The 17,932-nt window shown below is 38.3% G+C and overlaps 2 protein-coding genes, 1 long non-coding RNA gene and 2 pseudogenes across 4 annotated transcripts; 2 read left to right on the top strand and 3 right to left on the bottom strand.

Moving 5' to 3' along the window:
• The first annotated feature begins 668 nt into the window (after positions 1-668).
• Positions 669-2,524, top strand: LOC108868157 (annotated as a pseudogene).
• Positions 2,525-3,286: 762 nt separating this feature from the next.
• On the bottom strand, positions 3,287-11,110 carry LOC125474694 (annotated as a pseudogene).
• On the bottom strand, positions 5,972-8,026 carry LOC103960335 (probable endo-1,3(4)-beta-glucanase ARB_01444). The gene has a single exon (XM_018650639.2). It carries the CDS (start codon positions 8,024-8,026, stop codon positions 5,972-5,974), a length of 2,055 nt encoding a protein of 684 aa, XP_018506155.2.
• Positions 11,111-13,078: 1,968 nt separating the features above from the next.
• Positions 13,079-14,892, top strand: LOC103962692. 2 transcript variants are annotated; one of them, XR_007256253.1, is made up of 6 exons: positions 13,079-13,211; positions 13,284-13,407; positions 13,630-13,690; positions 13,779-13,990; positions 14,131-14,236; positions 14,643-14,892. It is a non-coding gene; the product is annotated as an uncharacterized LOC103962692 (long non-coding RNA). The 2 variants fall into 2 exon arrangements; XR_007256252.1 differs by having other exon boundaries at positions 13,284-13,690.
• A 1,157-nt stretch (positions 14,893-16,049) lies between these two features.
• On the bottom strand, positions 16,050-17,655 carry LOC103962760 (phenolic glucoside malonyltransferase 2-like). The gene has a single exon (XM_048579056.1). The coding sequence runs from the start codon at positions 17,493-17,495 to the stop codon at positions 16,071-16,073; it is 1,425 nt and encodes a 474-aa protein (XP_048435013.1). The 5' UTR covers positions 17,496-17,655; the 3' UTR covers positions 16,050-16,070.
• Positions 17,656-17,932: the final 277 nt, after the last annotated feature.

Below are 17,932 nucleotides of genomic sequence, written 5' to 3' on the forward strand. Positions count from 1 at the left end.
AAGCGGACAATATCGTGCTACGGTGGTGGAGCGGGCCTGGGAAGTGATCTGCCCCGGGGCGGGATGTGATATTTATGATTAATTTTCATAATGTTTAATATTTTATTTTCAAGTACAATTATTCACTTTCTATATTATTTAGTGATATGTGACATTGAATAAAAATCTTGTTGCTTAAACGAAGTCTATAAAAAGCATATAATACTTACACCCCTTAAAAATTATAGATTTAGAAGCGTTTTAGAACCAGTTTTGTTTTTAGTGTTTGTTTTTACTTATTTTGAAAAGTAAAAACTTGTTTGGTAATTACTTTTGGTTTTTCATAATCAAAAAATAAAAACTATTCTCTTAAGTTTTCAAAATTTATCCTTCAATTTTCAAATAGTGGTATTCAATTTTCAATTTTTAATAATGAAAACTGAAAGTAGTTACCAAACAAATTTACAATTTTAAAAAACCTGAAAACGAAATAGTTTTAAACGACCCTTAACCAACTGTATGAAAAAACTTTCAAAAAAATTTAAAATTCATTATTGAATACCTCAAAACTTTAAAAGTCTTTAAAACTCTACAAGAGTCTTAAGTGAATACACCTCTTAAGTCTGTATATATAGCCAGTAGGGTCCTCACTTAAGCTGTTCACGAAATTAAGCTTCTTTCCATCTCCAATGGCAGAACCAGCCTCAGTCAAAGTAGTTGAGGTTTGTAGCATAGCTTCGAATACCAAGCTCCCCGGACTCCGCCACCCCGGAGGATTTGTCTCTTCCTCTAACCTTCTTTGATATCTGCTGGCTAAGGTTTCCACCACCTCAACTCCTTTCTACAAAATACCTTCACCTGGCCTCAAGACTCCTCCAGACCCCTTCTCAGTTATGTCACAAGCAATGCAATTTCGATCACAATCACTGAATTTGATGCTGATTTTCACCATCTAACTTCAAGCAACAACTTTGACATTAAAGCCAAAAAGCATCATCCTCTTATACCTCAATTGGCAGTGTCTCATAAAAAAGCTGCGGTGTTGGCATTACAAATAACCGTCTTTCCCAATAGTTGTTTTCAATTGGATCAGCCTGCACCATGTTGTCCTAGATGGCTTATCTGCATTTTCATTTTTTTAACTTATAGGGTTACCTATGCAAACATGGAGGAAGGGAAGGAGAAGGATCGCCACCTTCACAAAGTTATGATAGAAAGGTCATCAAGGACCCTGCAGGGCTCCAAGCAATCTACTTAAACGAGTGGTTAAGATTGGCGGTCCAAACAATAGAAGCTTAATGCATTTGGAGGCTAAAGGTTCAAGAGACTCAATTCACGGCACCTTCGAATTCACAGGCGTGAAAATCCAAATGCTAAGACGTTCAGTGATGGCAGTTATGATGGTGGAGGAGAAAAAGAAACAAGCTGATCATGATTCGAAATTATTGCATTTGTCAACATTTTCGCTAACATGCGCTTATACATGGGCTTGCTTTGTGAGGTAGAGGATGTTAGAATTCCTCTGTCTCTGTCCCACATTGGCTAGAAGGCTTGAGAACAAGCCATTTATATAGAATTACCCCACTTTTACTTACACCGAGGCCTTTTGTGATAAAACTCCACACCTGACGGATTGAGCAGGTGGTTAAGTGAGGACATTATCGATGTTGTTAAAGTGGGCCCTCAACCCGTCTACCTGAAATTTAAAATGGTATTAGAGTTAGGAGACGGGCCCGTACATCCACGTGAATGGGTGGGTCCCCTTTGACCCCGCGTAAACTGGTGAGCCCGAACTTGGCTCCACGTAAGCCAAGAGATGCCACTTGAATGGGTGGGTCCCCATTGGCCCCGCGCGAACAGGTGAACCCCGGTTTGGCTCCACATGGTTGCCGATGTGTGGAACTTCACGTGTGACCTATAAAATGAGGTCTTACGTGCGAGGGAGTGTTAGAATTCCTCTGTCTCACATCGGCCAGAAGGCTTAAGAACAAGCATTTATAGAATTACCCCACTCTAACTTACACCGAGATCTTTTGTGATAAAACCCCACACCTGACAGATTGAGCAAGTGATTAAGTGGGGACAGTATCGATGTTGTTAGAGTGGGCCCTCGGCCTGTCTACCTGAAATTTAACAGGTCATACCAAAACAGATAAAGTACTTTTGTCATTAGCACAAACCACAAGCCACGCTTAGACCCTCATCTCCAGGTCATCTATTTTCGGAATTGTGTTGCAATACATCGAGCAGTTGCAGAAACAAAGGACCTATTAGGAGAAGATGACCTGTTTGTGGCCTTGAAAACAATCAGTGAAGTGATAAAAAGTATGGACAAGACCCTTTTAGATGGGGTAGAGACTTAGGTTTCAAGAACGCTCAACACACTACAGACCAGGAGTATTGATAGAATAATTCTCATTTCCGGTTTACACCAGTTTGATTTTTATGCTGCAGCTGATTTCGGATGGGGAAGACCGATGAAGCACGATAGTTTTGATAGATGGGATAGAAGCGATGTGACATCTCACGTCGCCCAGGGGAGTGATCCTTATATGTATTATCCCATCCCTACCTAGCACGAGGCCTTGTGGGAGCTCACTGGCTTTGGGTTTCGTAGAACTCCGAAGTTAAGCGAGAAAGGGGCTAGAGCAATCCCATGATGAGTGATCCACTGGGAAGTTCTCGTGTGAGTTCCCAGAACCCAAAGCGGACAATATCGTGCTACGGTGGAGTCAGGGCCAGGACGAGACCACTTCCTGGGCCCGACTCCATCGTAGCACTGATATTGTCCGCTTTGGGTTCTGGGAACTCACACGAGAACTTCCTAGTGGGTCACCCATCATGGGATTGTTCTAGCCCCCTTCTCGCTTAACTTCGGAATTCCTACGGAACTCGAAGCCAGTGAGCTCCCAAAAGGCCTCGTGCTAGGTAGGGATGAGAATATACATATAAAGATCACTCCCCTAGGCAAAGTGGGATGTTACAATCCACCCCCCTTAGGGGCCCAACGTCCTCGTTGGCACACCATGACGAGGGTTAGGCTCTGATACCAATTGTCACATCCCGTCCGAGACGGATCACTTCCCGGGCCCGCTCCTACCATCGTAGCACGATATTGTCCGCTTTAGGCTTACCATTCCCTCACGGTTTTGTTTTTGGGAATTCATGAGCAACTTCCCAGTAGGTCACCCATCATGGGATTGCTCTCGTGAGCTACTCGCCTAACTTCGAAGTTCCTATGGAACTCGAAGCCAGTGAGCCCCCAAAAAGCCTCGTGCTAGGTAGGGATGGGAATATACATATAAGTATCACTCCCCTGGGCGATGTGGGATGTCACAATCCACCCCTCTTAGGGGCCCGACGTCCTCGTCGGCACACAGAAGACTAGGGTTAGGTTCTGATACCAAATTATCACATCCCGCCCCGGGGCAGATTACTTCCCGGGCTCGCTCCACCACCGTAGCACGATATTGTCCGCTTTGGGCTTGCCATTCCCTCACAGTTTTGTTTTTGGGAACTCGTGAGCAACTTCCCAGTGGGTCACCCATCATGGGATTGCTCTCATACGCTACTTGCTTAACTTTGAAGTTCCCATGGAACCCGAAGCCAGTGAGTTCCCAAAAGGACTCGTGCTAGGTAGGGATGAGAATATACATATAAGGATCACTCCCCTGAACGATGTGGGATGTCACAATAAAGGTTAAAGCTAACATTAAATTATAAGTAACATTGAAGTCAAGTAACATACTTTCCTAGTCTTTGCAAGTTTTCAATGATTTTTATACACATTATAGACTTGTCTTATAGACATGCATAGAACTTTCTATTGAATTTATTGAACTCTACAAGGCATGCCCTCACACAAAAGTCTAATTTTTTTTTTTTTAACTCTATAGAAAAGTCTATAAAATTCTATAAAAGTCAGAGTGTGTAGGGGCATATTACCCAACGTGTTATGTCCCCTTATGGGGACTTACTTGTCCATCCATTTACAATTAACGAATTTTTATTGTTCATACATCGTAATCAAAACCGTTCATTTTTTTATCTTCATCTAAAGATAACATATGCAAAAAGTTATTCAATTTGACATTCATTTGTATACATAAAACAAACTGATAATTTATCATGAGAATGCTACTTGTTATTGAAACTGTTGAATGATTTAACATATATCGATGATCATTAAACGATCTCCAAATTGAATGATTTTTTTGTAGATATAATATTAGATGATGATAAAAAGAATGAGTGATTACCAATATAATGTTCAGACAGTAAAAATTTATTAATCGTAAGTGGAGAACAAATATGTCTTCGTAGAAGGACACAAGCATTATTCTTATATATAACACAAGCATTATTCTTATATATAATTAAACTTACTTTTTTTTTTTTGATCAAGATAAACTTTTCTTTATCAAAGGGTTTAGGAGCGGAGTTGTATGCGTGAGGTTTTATTTTTGTGTTTGTTTGTGTCCTCAATAATAAAAACTAAAGGTTTTTTTTTATTAAAGTATTGTAGAAGCTTTTGATTACAATTCTCTAATTATACGTTTCTTTCTTTGACAAATAATATATAATCTACATTAAATTTATCTAAACTAAAGGGAGTGGAGTTCGAACTTGGGACGCAGAGAGTTGAAGAAGAAGACCTATCTATTAGAGCAATCCACCACTTACCTCTAATCATATGTCACTATTAGGGATGGCAACAGTTCGGTTTGGGGACGGAAATGCTATATCCATCCCCATAACCATGAAAATTAACCATATCCATAACCGCAAATTAACCATTGGGAATTATCCATAACCATATCCACCGGGTAACGGATTTTCAATTGGTTATCGGTTATATCCATCTTCGTCAAAAAACAAAAAAAAATTATATTCATCAAATTGACGCATTATAAATTTGAGTAGATACTAATTCCGTCATTAAATAGCAACATCCAATTACAAAAAACATAACAATATATTTGAAGTTGTTTATGATAACATGCATCAATTTCTTGACAGTGAGACTCTTAAAGAGAGATGAATTGATAAACTTGTAACATTTGATAATTGATATATAAAACGATTCAATGAATTAATTTGATTGAGTATAACAATAAGAGTATTGAATTAATGAGGTTGTTGGTATGCCCCATGCATGATGTTTGGTGCATAATAAAAATAGTATAGGGTTTGATGCATGCATAATGAATTAATATAGGGAAGGTAAAATTATATTATATATCAAATATATATATATATATATATATATAATATTCGGGTTGGATTTGGGGATGGATATGGATTAGGGACCCCTATAACCATATCCAAAACCATAACCAAATAAAGTTCACAGTTTTTCCCCATATCCATACCATACCCGAATTTTCATATTCAAATCTAATCCATTCGGATGGTTATCCACGGTTGTCGGGTTTAACGGTTAGAATTGTCATCCCTAGTCACTATGCCCCTTAGGGAAAAGACAACGTTATTCAAGAAAGGAACCCGTATCCTATCATACATGACATGAAAATTTAGAGAAATCATTCATTGAGATATTTTTCGATGTACTTGCAACACAACGGATACATCATGTGTCATAATATAAGTACAAAGAAACGAAAAAAAAAAAAAAATATATATATATATATATATATAACTGCTCTTCAGTTATATTATGACACGTGGTGTACCTGTTTATATTCCGTGTATATAGAAAAACTTCTCTCATTTATATCCCTTAGATTCGCTTTTGAATTCCATTTTTTTGTCTATCTAAGTTGTTCCTTACAAATTGTAAGTTACAATCAGATGAAAAAAATGTTGTTTTACATCAACAACACTACAATTTTTTGTGTTAAAACACGAGAAGGTAAGTTTAGATGAAAAATATACAATATGTTGTACTGAAATTATTTTTATTTATTTAGTTATATAAACTCAGCGATAATACTTGTACCAAAAACGAAGAAATATAAACTCATTGAAAACTTCATGACCTACTATGAATCCACCACAAAAGATTACTGAGGGAGTTTCCATCGTCGAAACCAGTCAAGCTCTTAATCTTCTCCAAAGCGCCTGCTTTGTCGTATAACCCTTGTAATGCATACACAAACCCTTTCCAGGCTTCCGTGACTCCCGTTCTACCGAGCGCTGGCAATGCCCAATTCACCAGCTCGCTAGGAAAGCCAGTATCGGAGAACAACACCTCAGTGATTGGTGAAATAGGCATCACTTGAATTCCAAGTCTAATTTCTTTTGCCTCTGCAGCAGCAAACCAAAGTCCGCTGTCTCTCTTGGTCGACCATAGAACTCCCACTACCCGATTATCTTTTGCAAAATCTTGCTCGTAAGTTTGATTCTCTCCTCCCTCTCTCACATGCCACCACATTTGCGCTGCCTGAATTTCCAATGTGGTAAACAATGAACCGGTGGCCTCAAGTTGCGGATCATTATACGCTTTCCCCATCAAAGCAGCTGCATAGTAAGCATTGACTGCCTCACTCGTGCTCTCTTGATTCCTCCCATCTGCGAATTCCGTCACTCCTCCTGCCCACGAGTGCAATTTATAAAGATCAAAACATCTCAGACGCGTATAATTTGGATTTGATTGCTTGTCCTTGTTGAGATAATCTGCCAGGAGCGAATAAGCTTGAGCCTTGTACTTCTCGCCCCATGCAGGGTCAATCTTTGCTAGCACTGAAATACCATAAACAAAGTACCCCAGGTGGTAATGGTGATCGGAATAAAGACCAAACCCAAAATCGGCACCTTTATCAGTTGATCCTTGTTTGGTAACAAGTCCACCCCACTTTTTATCATGCAAAAATCCATTGCCGCTAAAAGTACCATCCAGCCACGGCTGGATTTTCTCTGTCAAGAATGTCCTAATTGCCGGGATCACATCGGGACAAGCTACCTCCTCGGCAATCAAAGCCAGCCTTGCTGCTTTAGCAACTAGTTTCCCATAAAAATATGATGCAGCAGATAATTCTGTTGAACTAAGTGCGTCTACATCTCGACGAAGCGCAGAAATGATTTCAGGGAACAAATCTATTTTGACACCTCCAATAGAATTCCAAGTGACCGGAATAGGTTTCGAGTTTAAAACCCACGTATCGCCAACAACGCCAACCAAATTGCCATCAATGCTTTTGTATTTAAAATCTTGCAAAACAGTAGCATTTGACAGAAGCATAAGATGGAGAGGATGAGCTACAATGAGCAAATCTCCACCTGTCTTTTCCCATTTATATGTCAAAGTATTGGAGTTTTCGAGCACAGCTGCCCCAGAAGTTGGGTAAGAAGAACTGAATTGGTCAAGAATTGCCTCGGATTTGGGATTAGCATCTGGCATAACAGCAACTCGAATGTTCCCAGAAAAATTGTTAAAAGTTAATGAGGATGCGCCGCTGGCAGTTAAATCAGTTGGGGAGGATGTGTATATTAGCCATGTCTGACCGTTGCCAAGCTTGATGATGAACTTGGTGTTTGAGCCACTTGCGGATGATGACGATACAATTGTATGAGAGGTTGATATAGAAACCGGTGTGGGTTGAGAAACAATGCATGTGAGATAGGGGCTTCCACGGATGAGGAAGAAGCGGAGGTTGGAGGAGGGAAAGTCCAATGTCACACTAAGATCATTGAAGTCGGAGACTACATGGTGGTCGTTGTTTGGATCTGGGATGGTGGTGGTTTTCGAGCCAGATATGGTGAGGTCGGGTTGAAACGGAGTTGTGGATATGACGGTAGAGGTGTAGGAGAAAGACGGGTAAGCAAGAGATAGGGAGGAGTTGGATGATTTCATGGTGTAGGGATGGATATACTCAGGTTGGTCACCATTGTTGAGAACAAAGTTTTGGAAGAAAGAGTTGGTAGGGAGTGGAGATGAGAGGAGGTTTGGGGCGAAGAAGGTTGAAGGGTCGGGGAGGATGGTGGATTGAGCTTCCGGGAAGAGGAATGATTGGGAGGTGGCCTGCGGAATCAACACGGAAAAACAGACTGCATACACAACGAGAGCAAGAGAGCAAATGTTTGCCATGATTTGGTCGTAAAATTGCTGTGAATAAACGCATTTCAATCGGCCCTTTAATCATAGCCTGGTTCGGATGTGTTTCCATTTTTTAAGGGTTTCCATGTTTACGTGGGGAAGTTGAGAAAATCTTGTAAGATTTTTGCTTTTCTGAGCAATAATATCGGTTTTGGTACCTCCTCGTTTTGAAAACATAGGAAACTTTTTAAGGTTGTTTTGATTTCCGAATGGAATTTGATACCGATCCTCGGCTTAGTTTTTCTCGGGTCTTCTTGCCTTTTATATTTAGCAGCCACCTTATCTAAATTATATCCATAGGATAGGAAATTAAATTTTCCCAAATCTGTCTGATATTCTTCCTCATACTTCAAATATCATACCTTTATTGCATGCAAACATTTTGAGAGTGTGATTCTCTTCTCTCCAAATTCTTCTCCCTTCTAATCCCCTCTTACTTGAAAGATCGCAATTAAGCCACATCAATATCTTTTGTTGACTTCTTTATAGAAAGAGAAAGATAAAAAAGAAAGTGATTGAGGGGACTGTAAGTATCGGAATATAGAAGGGGGAGAATCCTACTCTAATAATTTGGGTCCATACACATTTTTTCGTGCTGTCATGATACCAATGAATCTTGTTTTGCATAACCATGGCCCCCAGATTAAATTACAACCGTCCGTTTTCAAACAAAAAATTGAGTTCTAGTATACATTGTAAAGTAGAAAATGATATATTTTGAAACCTAAGATAAGATTTCTATTTAATTACACCCTCAAAAACCCTAATATTTTGTCATCGTTTATCTTCTTCTCCAAAAACGTAGTTCATATTCTTCCTCCGACAAAAAAGTTCTATTGGAAATTTTCTCATGGAATTATATTAAAGCTGTCCTTTGAAGGAGTAAAGTCTGATCATGTAATCACTTACTGTTTAGTGAACATAAGCTAATGATTTCACTTGTTTTCTACTATAGCACCAATGTTTCAAGAGTGTTTGATATTTTTCAATCAGAAGACTGGACTTTTTTATGAATGTCTCAATGATAAATAGCACGTCATTTATTTTTTATGTGCAAATGAATCAGAACTCATTTCTACTTAATTGCAAATCATAGTGTGATACATAAAAACAACGAAGACTGAAGACACTCGTCTTCAAGACCTTTAACAAGTAGAGAAGCAAAAGCCTCCATGTAATGTTTTTTCAGTACCAACCCAACCTCAACACCACAATCACCATTGTTGCTATCTTGAAAAGATATCCTGGATGTCGCATCTGTCGTGGGGATTATTCTTCAGCACGGGGCTGCAGTGTATTGAACATTCTTGACACCTGTCCACCTCCAAAAGGGTTTTCTTCAAAGTTTTTATCACGGCACTAGTTGCATTCAAGGCCACAAACATCCCCGTCTTCGCCCAATAGGTATTTTGTTTTTGCAATTGCTTGATGTCTTTCGATGCAAATCCCGAAGTAGGTTGGCGGTAGAAGAGGGTCTAAGCACGCTGGCAGTCCACATGAATGATGAAAAATACTCTCTCTGTTCTGGTCTCCTCATACTTGACTAAGAAACCCATGTATTGTTGTGCTCTGGCCAGTCAGTGTGAAACCAAATTCAGATTATTTCACCAAAATACAAACTCACAGTTGAACAGTTTAAAAAACAAGAAATAATGACACTAAGAGAATTACAAGGTTCAGCAAAATCCTGCCTATGTCCCCGGAGAGATATTGCTATTCACTATGAGAATAACTAGTACAAGATACACTTGAGTTAAATCGACATAACCCAAACCCCAATCCCTTGTACACTCACAAAATTTTCCCAAGAGTCTCACTCTACCCCAAGAGTTTCTCACTCTCACCCTCTATTTTCTCTCCTTTGTGTTCTCCTCCGGATGCACACACTTGCAGAACTATTTCTCCATTTGTGTTCTCCTCCGGATGCACACACCCTTTTCTATACCTAGCCTATAGAGTACAACTTTTTCTCCATTTGCCATTTAATGCATAGAAAATAAAACATGCACAATTGCATGCAAGCAAACACAAAGTCAAGACTTGCTTGCTTCCAACTTTGCTTGTGGCAGTCACCATGTCTTCTCTTGAAACAAGACTTCCATGCCACAACCAAAAGCCAAACACAAAGTCATAAATGGCTGTTGCCATTTCCTTGTAGCATTCATAAAGTTACACTATCAAAATTGTTGCCAACATAAGTATATGAGCCAAACACAACATGTATAGGCACATGTTAGTGAAAATGTCGACAAATGCAATAGTTTTGAATGATCAGCTTGTTTCTTATTCGTTGCCATCACAGTCCTCATCACTGACCGCCTTAACATTTCAAATTTTGCGCGAGTGTATTCGAAGGTGCCTCAAATTGAGTCTCCTGGACCTGTAACCCCAAAGGCATTAAGCTTCTATTGTTTGGACCATCCAATCTCAACCACTCGTTTGAGTAGATTTCTTGGAGTCCGGTAGGGTCCTTAATGACCTTCCTATAGTAATTTGGCAATGGTGGCGGTCCTCTCCTTCTCCTCCACCATGTTTGCATAGGTGACCCCAAATTTGGAAAAAAAAAAAAAAAAAAAAAAAAGATTGCAGGTAAGCCCTCAAGGACGGCATGGTGCATGGCTAATCTAATCGAAAAACCGCCTTTGGGAAAGGCGGGTATTTGCCACCAAATTTTTCACACTGCCAGTTGGGGAACAAGAGGGTGGTACTCTTTGGCTTCAATGTCAAAGTTGTTACCTGAAATTAGAAGGTGGAAATCAGCACCAGACTCAGTGATTGTGAGCGAAATTGCGTCGCCTTTGATATAATTGAGACGGGGTTTGAGGGACAAAATGTTGGATGGTGGCGGAAAACGAGTTTTAAGTTTCAGAAGTATGGAATCGAAGAAGTGTGATGTGTCAAATGAAGGCATTTCGTTAAGAAAAGGCTTTGAGAAGGTGGAAACTTTAGCCAGCGGAGGTCAAAGAAGGTGAGAGGAAGAGACAGATCCTCCGGGTGGGTGGAGTTCGGTTGCGAGATTGGTTTCGGAACTACACTTCAAACCTCAACTACTTTGACCGAGCCTGGTTTTGCCATCGGAGATGGAAAAGAAGCTCATTTTAGTATGTAGTTTGAGTAAGTACACCAGATAAATTTTTTAGTGTGACCGGTACACGAGATGATACACCATGTGTCACTATATAAATGGTGGGATATGTGTGCTAAAAAGTTAATAACTTAAAAAATTAAATTTCCCACCACTTATATAAAAACACGTGTTGTACCCTCTGTTAACAGTTCTGGACGATTTGAGGTAACCAAGATCATCACTTCATTTCATCAATATTAGTTTTGGTAATTTATATTTTTATTTGTTTGAGCAATTAATTACCTACAAATCCAATTAAATTTTCACACAAAAACTTCAATTTTGTTTTAGTTTTAATATTTGGGGTTGGTAATTTATATCATTGCTTTAATTTCTGCAGGAATTCTGCCCTGCTGGTTTTGGAAATCCCAAGTCATACTTCAACATTTCAGCGATGACATTATTGAATCTGCCTTCAATGTAAGTTACAACTCTTAATTTTTGTTCTTTGCCCTTTACTTGATTTACTTTGTTCACATAAATTAATTAGGCTCTAATTTACAACTTTTAATTATTTGATCAGACCCCAAGAAAAGAGCTAAGAGCAGGACTTTAGACAACAAGGGGGCAAACAAAGGGGTCAAGGCATAGTCATGAGCTCCCCAAAAGAGCACCTTGAGGCACTATTTGGCTGATCACCTAGGATTGGTACCTTTAACCACTGCGCATGTATAGTTTCTTTTTATATTACCTTGAATTGATGACAAATAATGTTTTTTTTCTCTGTCACGATTCTTTGTGGTTCCATGATTTCCAGCATCTACAATGCCATCTCTGTCATAATTAATTCATTTACACTTGCCTTCTATAAAATGGAATCCACGTTATGAAAATTGCCTTCGCTATAAGAGTGTAAATTGTCAGGTTTTTTTTTATATTTTGGAGAATGGCTATTTTTCAAACTGGTTAATTACACAAGAAATTAACAACTTTTGGCCAACTAACCTTATTTTAATGCTTTAATACGCTACTTCCCTGTTTCCAATCCTGCTTAAGTATTGAAGAATGACTATTCTTGCATAGTTGTATTGAACAGAAGCTATCCTCAGAGTAGCACCTGAGAATTGGAGGCGATCCCATCGGAGGCCATTTGCACCTAATGATTCTCAATTTCTTGAGTGCACCAGTAAGTCATTTATCTTCATTTCTCATTGACATTTGTTTTCCTTGATAACATAGTTGACAGTGCTTTTAGCCTGTTATTATAATTACTGTTAACAATTACTCTTAGAGAGAGAGATGGATATACCAACTCATGCATTTTTAAGGAGTACTATAACAGCATTATTGGAATTGGATAACAATATTTGCTATAACTTTGGTAAGGAATCGGTTCATAGTGTGGGGTTCATGGATTTGGATTTGGCATTCTCTGATATTAACCAAGGAGTGGAAATTTTGATTGGTTTGACAGGTAATTTGGGTATGCTGTTTATATTCAACATTTTATAATTATGAGAGAAACCGAGATCATTGTATTATATGTTTTATTAGCATTCAACATTTATAATTGTGAACCATCTTTGTCTGTTTATCAATTTATTTTTTATGGTTTTCAGTTTCCTAAATGAAGTTTGATGTGTATGGAATATCACAATTTATCTTCATTTGCATTCTTGCATTTGAACTTGCAAGTCAGTTTATGCTAAATGCTATTTAATAATTTAGAGAAAACGTTTCAATTGATTGTCATGCAATGCAGTTTCAAACTTGATGATTTAGAATTAGCTTATCAATCTTCCATACAATTTCTAATTCCGCAGCAATGCGTGGGCATCAATTTCTAGTTATATATACTAAAACTCAATTTATGGGTTACATTTGATCTATAGTGTGCGGACGGATTTGCCCCTCATTTTCTTCAGTGTTTTCTGATTTTGATGTGATTTTATAGTGGGGTGGCGATTTTGCCCTTGGTTGGTCATTGTGGAAAGCTTTTCTACTGCTTCTAGTAGAGATACTTGGTCTCTCCAGCTCTCTCAAAAAACCCGGAACCAAAAATCTCTCTCAATTCCAGCAGCCACCGCCACCACTCAGACGCCCCTAAAGGTAGATTTCTTCTCTCTTGCTTACATATGGAATCTTGAAAATCCTCGTTGATATCGTTTGATTTCTACACAGCTCTCGGCCAACCAAGCTCACTCATTTGGGCTTCCACGCCCACCCAACAAAACCCCTAATAACAATCACAACAATCCATAGAGGGGTTATGAACATCATCAACTCGCCCAGCACCTCCACTATAGTGGGTCGTCTCAGAATCTCCATAAAAGAGCATCTATATATATATATATATTGGGAAGTGTATTGACATTCCAAAAATCTCATTCAATCATAAGTGTATATTTATTTCTCAATATAGAAAGTTTGTAGTGTAGAATGAGATTTTTGGAGTGCTAATAACAATTCATTTTTTTTGGAAACGGAAAATTTCAAGCTCTCTCTCGCTCTCCTTGGTTGCTGACAGAAACAGATGCTAAAGGGAATCAGGAGATCAAAACTTGATTGGTAATCTGCAAATCCATGAGGTGCGTTTTTTCGAATTTTCAAATTTTATTAGTTTGAACTTTTGGTGTTTTGAGGAAATTTCTGTGATTATTTGGTTGTGAAATTTAGGATTTTGGCAACATGGGTTGGTCCAAATCTGATTAGGGAGGGCTCTTTGATCAAAAGGGAGCTGTTTTTCTGTACATTTGAGAGAACCCAGAAGGTAGGATTTGATTATTGTGGACAAGTTAATATGTGTTGCAGCTGCTTTGTTGCTTCGGTTGCTGAGAGGAAAAGGAAATCTGGTTCTGGTTCTGGTCGATTTGGCCATGATCTTGATGGTACAGACACGGTTAAATGTTCCCACTTTCTGGTTTTGTTATTTTTTTACCTCCGTACTGTGGTTTTTTTTTTTTTTCATGTGATTCTGCCGGATCATCATTGTTATTGTGATTGATTGATTGTTTTGTGTGTTGCATAGAGAATGTGCTGGAAAATATCAAGGCTTTCTCCTACAATGAATTAAGATCCGCGACTTTCATCCGAGTAGTAAGATAGGTCGAGGCGGTTTTGGAACTGTATACAAGGTACTCAAGATTATGCATTTGTTTTTATTATTTATATTGGGAAGTTTGCACCAGTTATAGAGAATTCTTGATATCTGTGGTTCGAAAGATGTTTCAATTCCAAATTTGCTGCAATGACTAATGAGTTGGCAGCCTCAAAACATCAAGCAATTGGGTTTGCGTTTTAAGAACACTTCAAGTTCTATCCGCATGTTTTTTTACACATAGATGCAATGTTTGGTCAGGTACCAAGTATAATAAAGCATTTATAAAAGGATGATTACCCTTTTTTTTTACATTTTTTAAGATCTTATAAATCTTTTCCTACATCTATGCATTTGTTTTTCTCAGTTCACAATTTAGCACAACGAGAGTATATTTCTGTTTACTATAAGATGTGAATTCTAACCTTTATTCATACATGCAGGCTAAGAATTGTGGTTAGCTTAGAGGAAAATGTGAGATTAGCAATTTGAAGAGTCTACTTTCTCCTCGTATGTTTGCTTTAACATGTGTAAGTTGTAATTATTATTTTTCTCTTCATGGCGTACTTAAAATTTGTAGATCAGCATATATTTGTTTTTGACATTTCTTATTAAATGTATTTGAAAACTAACTGAAGAAAGTATCCAATTTTTTAGCAATTAAAAAAAATCACCTCAATAATTACAGTTTTATTCCAATTTCTAAGCAAGGGGAAAAAACCTCTGAAGTTTCAATGAAGAGAGTCGGAAGTTCTGAATAGTATATTTGTTTAAATGGGATTGTAAATATGAATGTACATATTTATACAAGTAAATAGAGATGTAAACATTGTTGTTAGTGTGTCTAAACAGAATTGTAAACCTGCAGCAACGCGGGCTCTTTTGCTAGTATGCAACTAGATGTGATGACGTGCACACTGATAATGTTCAGTATAGTGCATCTTCAAAGGAGATGTCAAAATTGCCATGTAGGCATACAACAGTAAAATATGGCAGCAAACTCTCTCCAACCGAGCTTTCAATTTCTTAGGTGGCGCTGAGTCATTTGAAGACAAAGTCTTTTGTTGTCAAATTTGACAGCAGATGTTAAATTTATTAAATAATATTTTAATAGATTAATATAATATACAATAAATGTTATTATGTTTTTTAAATATTTGATTGGTCGCAGTAATCATTGGACTTCACAAAAAGATAAAAAGTTTATGAAATAACATTATTATTTAACATATCAGGTGGAGCAAAATATTATACAAAATGTCAAATTGTCACATAAGCTATTAACTATCATGTTTAAAATTTGACATCTCTTTAGAGATGTTCTTAGCTGTAGGATAATAAAAAAAGGTTACAAGAGTTACAAAATATGAAAAGCTACTTCATCTTAATTTCCTAGTAACAACAAATAATGACAATTATAATTAATTTGTTTAAATATTAAAAGTGCACTAACACCAACTCAAGGGAAGGTTAGTATCTTACTCAAAATCAATTGAAAATAGGTGGAGAAATTCAAGATCTTTTAAGCACTTAAAGAAAAAGAATTCTAGTATTGGATACTCAAAACAATTCAATTGATATAGGATGTTCCTTTTGGGTTCCCGTTTTTGTTCTGTGACTCTTTTTTTTTTGGTTGATCTTTCTTAAACTTGACATTTGAAGCAAAAACAGGGTCTGATCGTATAATCAACGACTGTTCAGAGAATATTATGCTAATAATTTCAATGATTTTTCTCTAGCACCAAAGTTTCTTCAGAGTGTTTATTCATTTTTTTTTATTAGAAATGAAACTTTGCAAATCACATGACGACACATAAATTAAACTAAGAAAAAAAAATGAAATTTGCGTAGAAACAAACTTTAGTAGTATGCTACTGCATGTGGGTTAAATTTTCTTCAAGGCCTTTAGCAAATAGAGAAGCGAAAGCCTCCATGTAATGTTTTTTCAAAACCAACCCGGCCTCAACTCCACCATCACCATTCTTGCTTTCTTGAAAAGACATTGTCCCTGTCTTATCTATCGAAACTAACTCGTGCTTTGTTGGTCTTTCCCATCCGAAATCAGCTGCATCATAAAACTCAAACCGGGGTGAACCATCAGCGGGAATTATTCTGTCGGCATTAGGCTGCAGTGTATTGAACATTCTTGATACCCAAGTCTCTGCCCCCTCCAAAAGGGTCTTGTCCAAACTTTTTATCACGTCGCGAATTGCTTTCAAGGCCACAAGCATCCCATCTTCTCCCAATAGGTCTTTTGTTTCCGCAACTGCTAGATGTCCTGCGATGCAGTTCCCGAAATAAGTTGGCGGTAAAGGAGGGTCTAAGCGTGACCGGCAGTCCACAGGAATGATGAAAAATACTCTCTCTGTTTTGGTCTCCTCAGCCTTGACTAAGCAAACCCATGTATAGGCGCATGTTAGCGAAAATGTTGATAAATGAAATAGTTTTGAATGATCACCTTGCTCCTTATTCTTTGTCATCATAGTCCTCATCGCTAACCGCCTTAAGGTTTCGATTTTTGCATGCGTGAACTCGAAGGTGGCTTGAATTGAGTCTCCTGGACGTTTAACCTCCAAAGGCAGTAAGCTTCTATTGTTTGGACCACCCAATCTTAACCAGTCATTTGAGTAGATTTCATGGAGCCCCGCTGGGTCATTGATGACCTTTCTATCGTAACTTGGCAAAGGTGGTGGTACTCCTTCTTCTCCTCCTCCATGTTTGCATAGGTGACCCCAAATTTTGAAAAACAAGAGTGCAGATAAGCCATCAGAGGCAGCATGGTGCATAGCTGATCCAATCGAAAAACCGCCCTTGGAAAAGACGGTTATTTGCAATGCCAGCACCGCAACTTTTTCATGAGACATTGCCAGTTGGGGTACAAGAGAATGGTACTCTTTGACTTCAATGTCAAAGTTGTTGGTTGAAATTAGATGGTGGAAATCAGCATCAGACTCAGCGATTGTTAGCATAATTGTGTTGCCTTTGAGATAACTGAGAAAGGGTTCGGGGGAGTCTAAAGGCCAGGTGAGGTTTCCTGCTAGTGGTACAAAATGTTGGAGGGTGGCGGAAAGCGAGGTTTTGAGCTTTGGAAGTATGGAATCGAAGAAATGTGATGCGTTGAATGAAGACATTTCGTAGAAGAAAAGGCTTTGAGAAGGTGGAAACCTTAGCCAATGGAGGTCAAAAAAGGTGAGAGGAAGAGACAGATCCTCCAGGTGGGCAGAGTCTGGCCCTGAACTTGGTTTCGGAGCTACACTGCAAACCTCAACTACTTTGACTGAGCTTGGTTTTGCCATTGGAGATGAAAAAGAAGCTTAATTTTGTGTGCAGTTTAAGTGAGGACATGATGGCTATAAGAGCACCTCCACCATGCTAAATAGCCCAATGGTCAGGCTTCCCCACCAACCCACTAGCGGCAACATTTTACGGACTGTTGGATTTCCAACAGTAAATTTTTTTTTTAAAACCTTATAATTTTGATGTTTAAAATTTGACATCTCCTTTGGAGATGCTTTTAGCTATCATGTCTCATCTTCTTCTTACACGTTCTATGCCCCACTAGAATTCTCCACAGGAGTGATCCATTGTTTTCTTTGTACACACTTAATGGTGCCTACTTTGAGACCGCAAACTCATGTAATATGGTTGATGGAGTAGGTGGTCGGCTTAAAAATCATAAATTCATACGGCCCTAGCAATTAAAACCATGTCCTGATGGTCCAAAAGAAGATAG

The sequence above is a fragment of a genome, unplaced genomic scaffold (assembly GCF_019419815.1).
Source record: "Pyrus x bretschneideri cultivar Hongxiangsu unplaced genomic scaffold, Pyrus_bretschneideri_v1 Contig13, whole genome shotgun sequence".
Taxonomy (NCBI): Eukaryota; Viridiplantae; Streptophyta; class Magnoliopsida; order Rosales; family Rosaceae; genus Pyrus; species Pyrus x bretschneideri.